The sequence below is a fragment of the Mustela nigripes genome, chromosome X (genome assembly GCF_022355385.1).
Source record: "Mustela nigripes isolate SB6536 chromosome X, MUSNIG.SB6536, whole genome shotgun sequence".
Classification (NCBI taxonomy): Eukaryota; Metazoa; Chordata; class Mammalia; order Carnivora; family Mustelidae; genus Mustela; species Mustela nigripes.
This window is the reverse complement of record NC_081575.1, coordinates 18,652,893-18,659,707: the sequence shown is the minus strand read 5'-3', so window position 1 is coordinate 18,659,707 and position 6,815 is coordinate 18,652,893. Positions and strand designations below refer to the sequence as shown.

The 6,815-nt window shown below is 49.1% G+C and overlaps 2 protein-coding genes across 2 annotated transcripts in view; one reads left to right on the top strand and one right to left on the bottom strand.

Annotated features, from left to right (window-relative positions):
- Positions 1-6,362, bottom strand: part of IGSF1 (immunoglobulin superfamily member 1) — a 510,284-nt gene extending 503,922 nt beyond the window's left edge. Inside the window, exon 1 of the mRNA XM_059386219.1 lies at positions 6,140-6,362. The gene's annotated coding sequence lies outside the window, so the exon portion shown is untranslated. The remainder of the gene's footprint in view (positions 1-6,139) is intronic.
- Positions 5,718-6,815, top strand: part of STK26 (serine/threonine kinase 26) — a 51,933-nt gene continuing 50,835 nt past the window's right edge. Inside the window, exons 1-2 of the mRNA XM_059386218.1 lie at positions 5,718-5,906; positions 6,018-6,168. Of these exons, the coding sequence (XP_059242201.1) occupies positions 6,127-6,168 (42 nt within the window). The 5' untranslated portion in view covers positions 5,718-5,906; positions 6,018-6,126. The remainder of the gene's footprint in view (positions 5,907-6,017; positions 6,169-6,815) is intronic.

Below are 6,815 nucleotides of genomic sequence, written 5' to 3'. Positions count from 1 at the left end.
GGGCTGGGTCCTAGACATGTGTGTTTGTTGTAAGTGATACTGTGGTAGAGTCCCGTGCAAGCCCCCAAAGGCTTCACGCTCCTTGACCGAGAACTGATTCTCTAGGCTTTTCTCCAGATACTTTGCTGGAACAACAGCGAGGCTGCAACATCTACAAGAACTGTTACGTCATGGTTTCCAATCTGATGCCCGCAGACAGTAAAGAGGAGCCTGGAGGCATCACTTAGGTTTTTACGTATTTTAAAAAAAAGGACCCTTGACCATCGTCCTTCCAAATATCAGTACGGAGTTTAGCAGCCTGAATCCAAATCTTCCTACCCCTGGACGGTGAGCTTCTGGAATTACCCAAATAATTCCCTTCCATTCCCAATATTTGGATAATTGAAAGAAATTCAGATAACTGAACCGCTCGTCCCTGTGCTTCATACATTGACACATATCATACATTTCAATGTAGTTCTTAAGTAAGGCTCAAATTGTTAGAAGTCCCAAATGTGAAACCCTACCTCTAAATTTTGTCAAGTGGAGTAAGAGGTCAAATTTACCTCAACAAAGTCACATATTTGAAGGTTCCTAGGTAATGCCTAGTGCACTACAACCTGCTCCATGATTAAATAGTTTTTTAAATACGTGGTTACCACTTTATTATTTTTTAAAGATTTTATTTATTTATTTATTTATTTATTTGACAGAGATCACAAGTAAGCAGAGAGGCAGGCAGAGAGAGAGAGAGAGGGGAAAGCAGGCTCCCCGTTGTGCAGAAAGCCTGATGTGGGGCCTGATCCCAGGACCCCTGAGATCATGACCTGGGCCGAAGGCAGAGGCTTACCCCTCTGAGCCACCCTGGCGCCCCCATGATTAAATATTTGTAAGTCAATCATTAAATTTTTCTTAAAGTTATTCTCTGTTCAATATTACTTTTTACCAGGTAGTATTCACTCTTTGGGGGAAGATGATCTATGGTTTCATACAAAGGTAACATAAAAATAACTGCTTTGTTTCCAGTACTGTCCCTTGATGGGGCCCAATATCTTTTGGAGTGTTTTTTTGTTTTTTTTTTTTTTTTGGTGATGGCTTTTCGGGCTGTTTTTTGGGCTTTTGTTTTTGATTTCTGCCCCAGCCTCCACACTGAACTGACATGCTCAGGGAACAGTATTTCCCAAGTCTGTTTCTTGGTTAGTAATCCTTAATGCAAAGAGTACAGAGCGTGGTTTCTCAAAGCTTGGCACCACTGACATTTTGGGCTGGGCAGTCTCTTGTTGTGAGGGCTGTCTTGCCCACTGGAGTATGGGTAGCAGCATCCCTGGGCCTTACCCACTCCCGATGGCATCCTTTCTTCCCCAATAGTGACAACCAAAACATCTCCAACAGGCAAAACTGCCCCTGGTTGAGAACCAGAGCCCTAATACATCATTACCTCACCACGGCCTACATCAAAGTTTGTCTGGCCATTTCTATCTCCCTACACTGTAGCCATGAACCAATTCACTCAGTAAATATTTAAAAACATGGGTAAAGTTAAATATTTAGTATTGAGGGTATGACACATGTCAGGAAATTGAAACCACAGATTGTAAATTTAAATTATTAAGCTTTGGTGGGCTCAAAGACAATGTCTAACTTCACTGACTTTGCTTAATCTGTATATGAGCTTACTTGACTTACACAGTTATTAAGTATTCATAGCCACTCAGGTCCCGACCGACAAGCAGGTAGCAAATCCACTCCGAGGTACAATCTTGCATTCTATGAGGCTACCAAAGAGCATACGATGTGGTGTTTCCCCTCAAGGAACTGCTTCCATCAAGTTGTGGGAATACATGGTAACGTATCATTCGACTCTGGGCTGACATTTTGAAGTAAAGCATTCAAGTGTCCTTTTTGGTTGGGGGGTAACAAAATCACACATGAATTTCTTTTCATTTTATTTAAATTAAGAAATATAGAGCACCTGGGTGGCTCAGTTGGTTGAGTAACTGCCTTCAGCTCAGAACATGATCCTGGAGTCCCGGGATTGAGACCTGCATTGGGCTCCCTGCTCAGCAAGGGGTCTGCTTCTTCCTCTGACCTTCCCTGCCTCGTGCTCTCTATCTTATTCTCTCTCTCTCTCTCTCAAATAAATAAAATCTTTAAATTAAGAAAAATATATACGGGGACGCCTGGGTAGCTCAGTTGGTTGGACGACTGCCTTCGGCTCGGGTCATGATCCTGGAGTCCCGGGATCGAGTCCTGCATCGGGCTCCCAGCTCCGTGGGGAGTCTGCTTCTCCCTCTGACCTTCTCCTCGCTCATGCTCTCTCTCACTGTCTCTCTCTCAAATAAATAAATAAAGTCTTTAAAACAAAAAAGAAAAAGAAAAATATATACGTATATATGAAAAAGCATAACCAAACCACAAGGAACTCCATGTCACAACTCAAATGATCACGATCAAGTATAATTACGACAACAGATAATTTCTTTAATAGCAGTGGACCTAAATAAGGGTCAGAAAGTTTACTAAGATTTCAAATGCAGTGTTTTTAAGGAAATGTCTCATAGTTCAGGTCTCAAAATTTAGCATTCGGTCTTCCACAGTCTGGCTCAGAAGGACGTCAGGGAAAGTCACTTCTCAGATAGGTGTAAATTTACTTATTTATTAAAATTACACAACTCACTCTTAGGCACTTGGGAGATTAAAGTGACTGGAAAGAATTTAGGACATAAAAAATTAACAGTGTAACATATAGTAAAGTGAACAATTTAAAGATTCAACAAGAGCAGTGACCAGGAGGTTAGCCAAGAATCAATTAAAAATACAGTGGACCCATTACTAGCCTAGCACTATACTAACCTCAGTGAACAATTCAAAGGAATCATTCATTCATTCATCATTCATTCATTCAACAAATATCTCCTGAGGGCTTATTATGTGCCACACACTCTTCTAGGCTCTGAGGATACAGCACGGAACAATCCAGACAAAAATCTTGCCTTCAGAAAGCTGACGTTCTACCTGAATAATTTCTAGGTAAGAGAAGCTGGATCTCTGGCCTCAGGGAGTTAATCATCTTGTTGGGCAGACCAAACAAATGAAATCCATGAAATAAGAAGAAAGAACTACAATGTTGAGCACTACTTCCACCAATATGCAAGAGGAGGAGTATCGAAGGAGGATCTGGAACAATGAGGAAGGTTCTGTGGGGTTGGGACTTGAGATTTAGACCATTGCTACTCAAAGCACCACCTGAGAATCACCCGCACTGGCACCACTTGGGAAACAGCAATGCAGAATCTTGGGCCCATCCCAGACATGCTAAATCAAACTCTGCACTTTAAAAAGAATCCTAGGGAACTTCTTTTTTTTCTTTAGGATTTTATTTATTTAGGGGCACCTGGGTGGCTCAGTGGGTTAAAGCCTCTGCCTTTGGCTCAGGTCATGATCCCAGGGTCCTGGGATGGAGCCCCGCATTCGGCTCTCTGCTCAGCAGGGAGCCCGCCTCCTCCTCTCTCTCTGCCTGTCTCTCTGCCTGCTTGTGATCTCTATCTGTCAAATAAATAAATATAATCTTTTTTAAAAGATTTTAAATCTTTTAAAAATCTTTTAAAAATATTTAAAATCTTTTAAAAAAGATTTTATTTATTTATTTGAGACAGAGAGAGAGAGCATAAGCTGGGGGGAGGCAGAGGGAGAGGGAGAAGCAGACTCTGCTGAGCAGGGAGCAGGATGCAGGGGCTCAATCCCAGGACCGTGGGATCATGACCTGAGCCCAAGGCAGACGCCTAGTGACTGAGCCACTCAGGTGCCCCCAAAGGCAGATGCTTAACCAACTGAGCCACCCAGGTGCCCCGAGAATTCTAGGGAACTTATAAGGACATTAAAGTTTAGGTGGAACTACAGATTTCTGGCCAGGCTGGCATTGTTAAGTGTGAGCTGGGCTGGTGGAAAATGGAGAGTGGATTGGGGCCGATCATAAGGTTAGAAGTTGTGAGGGCCTGGACAGGGGGAACTAGGAGTAAGGAGAATGCAATTATATCCTTTATCATCTGAATGGATAATGAAATGTGATGGCTCTACATGCAATGGAATATTATTCAACCTTGAAAAGGAAGGAAATCCTGCCATTTGTGACAATATGGATGGACTTCGAGGGCATTTATGCTAAGGGGAAGAAGTCAGAGAGAGAGAGAGCGCGCGTGCCTAAATACTGAATGATCTAAAAAATACCAAACTTATAGAGAGAAGACTGGTGGTTGGCAGGGGCAGGTGAGAGGGGACATAAGTGAAGGTGGTCAAAGGGTACAAACTTCCAGTTAGAAGATGAGTAAGTTCTTGGGATGTCACGTACAGCATGGTGGCTATAGTTTACAACAATCTATTGTATCCTTGACAGTTGCTAAGAAAGTAAATCTTAAAAGTTAGAGGGACTTGTGTTTGGATTCTCAGCTCTACCACTTCTTAACTGTGTGATATTTGGATCAAATTATTTAACCCCACCGAGGCCTTTTCATCACCTGTAAAATGATGGGGGAGGCAGTATGACATCAGAGGGCCCTTGTAACGATTCAATCTGGTAATGCATATCTAGCACTAGCCCGGCAGTCCGGGCACAAAGAAAATGACACCCATTAATAATAATTATATTGATAACAGTAAGATGCTATCTTTTCAGAAAGATTCAAAAGCACCAAAACCACCACAACAACAAAACACAAGAAACTTTTTAGCGAGAGTCTACTAGAGCCCCAACACTGTGTTGGGTATAGACTTATAACAACCTGCAATGTAAGGAACTTCACCCTTGTCTTAAATTGGCACTTGGACGTGACATTTTTAAATTTAATTAACCCCCGTTGGTCCGCAAAGGTGCCTTCGTGATGAGATTTCTGTAATTGTTACTATTATCATTGTTACTGTTACTATCATTAGGGTAGTCTCAAAAGGACTCCTCTCTCTGCTGGAGTGGAATTTAAGAGCGAGCAGAGGCAAGGAATTGCTGAAACCACGGCTGCGTGTGTGTCGAGTTCAGTAAGGCATACTGCTAATGATCCAGTCTCGTCTTCCATGCCTCTACCATCCTCATTAATTTTCTGTTGATGTACTGTTTTCCAATTTCTCTCTCTCTCTCTCTCTCTCTCTTCCACGTGCAAACTTGGGAAGAGAAGCCCCAGTCTGGCCGCCTTTCACGAACTGACAGCCCAAGAGGCAGGGGTAGCCTCAGGTTCAAGTCACCTGAAGCATGTCTGGGGGCGGGGAATCCAGAACGCGAGCGAGCGGCTAAGAATCCGTCCAGAGGCGCCGCCCCCCCCCCCCGGGGGGGGGGGGGGGGGCAGGGACCCGACTGCGGGGATGAGTCGGGGTCCACCGACTCGGTGGTCTTCCGTGCCTCCACCCTCGACTAGATCGGGGAACCCAGAGGGACTTCCAACACTCCCCAACTTTCAACTCAAGTCGTCTCCGAAGCTGCGTGTGCCCCAGCTTCGAACGCTTGCCTGCAACGTGGCCGCGTCTGGGACGCCCTCCTACCCCCAGGGTCACCCAGACTCCTCCATTCCCTTCCCAGGCCGAGCCGGGTGCCGGGTGCCCCAGCCCCCGGCTTCTCCTCTCCGTGTGCGCGGGGGGAGCCCGCCCCTCCGCGGGCAAGCCCAGCCACAGCCCTGCACCGCGAGCAGCCCCGGCGCTCCTGACACCGCCCGGCGGCAGGGCGGGGGCAGGGCCAACGGCGGAACCGCCCCCAACCGCCTCCCGGCCCGGCGGGCGGGCGGCTTGCTGGGGCTCCTCCACCTCCTCTTCCTAAAGCGGCGAGGCGCAGACGGGCGGCATCACTCGAGCCCAGGTCCCGGCCACCGCCACACGCTGTGCCCCGCGTTCGGGAGGAGGAGCGGCGGCGGAGGCGGCGGCAACAGCGGCGGGCGGGCGCCAGAAAGGTAGACTGAGTCCCGGGCAGCCGCGCCGCCAACCGCCCACCCCCCCCACCCCCGCCAGCCCGGGGCTGCGCGCCACCAGCCCCGTCACCCCACTTCTGTGTGTCCTTCCAGGCCCTGGTCGAAAAGCCTGGGAGGGCCGCCGAGCTACCCCCGGAGGAGGAGCCAGTCCGAGCCCCAGGCGCCGCCGCCGCAGGAGCAGTGCGGAGCAGCCTTCGCCTTCATGGCCCACTCACCGGTGGCTGTCCAAGTTCCCGGGATGCAGGTGAGGAAGCCAGGCCGCCGCTGCCGACCACGTGACTGCCCCGGAGCCCCGAGCGCGGTCCCCGGCCACCGGAGGCGGCCCCGGGACTCCCCTGAAGGCAGGGCCGAGCGCAGGGGCCAGGTGACCCTGGAGTAGGGCTCGAAGCGTTTCCCGGCGTTTCGGCTAGCTGGTGCGCTGCGCGGGGGTGCACTGCGCTGGGGTGCACTGCGCGGGGAGGGCGGGGAGGGACCCGGCGCGCGGCGAGGTGCGGGGGGAGGGGGCGGGGGAGCATAAAATAGGCCAGATCCAGACACCTGCGTCTGCAGAGCTCGGTCCGGCTGGGGAGTGGAGGTGGGAGGTCTTAACCTGGGAGAGATGGAGGTGTTTCGGAATTTGTGGAGTAAAATGCAAGTCGTGCCCCCCCTCCCCGCACACACACAAGTTGGGGCGGAGCAAGACAAGGGGGTGTCGGTGGCGGCGGCATTGAATTGGGCTCTTCCTGTGTTCGTAGAGTGAAGAGCGAGGTGGCTTCTTTTCCCCTTTTGCTGTTGCTTCTTAAGGGCGAAGTTCTGTCTCGCTCCCCCCACCTGGCCCAGCCCATAGTGTGGCGTGAGAAATGCAGGGTCCTGTGTCAGAGTGGCCAAGGTGATGACTCCCCAGACCCCCAC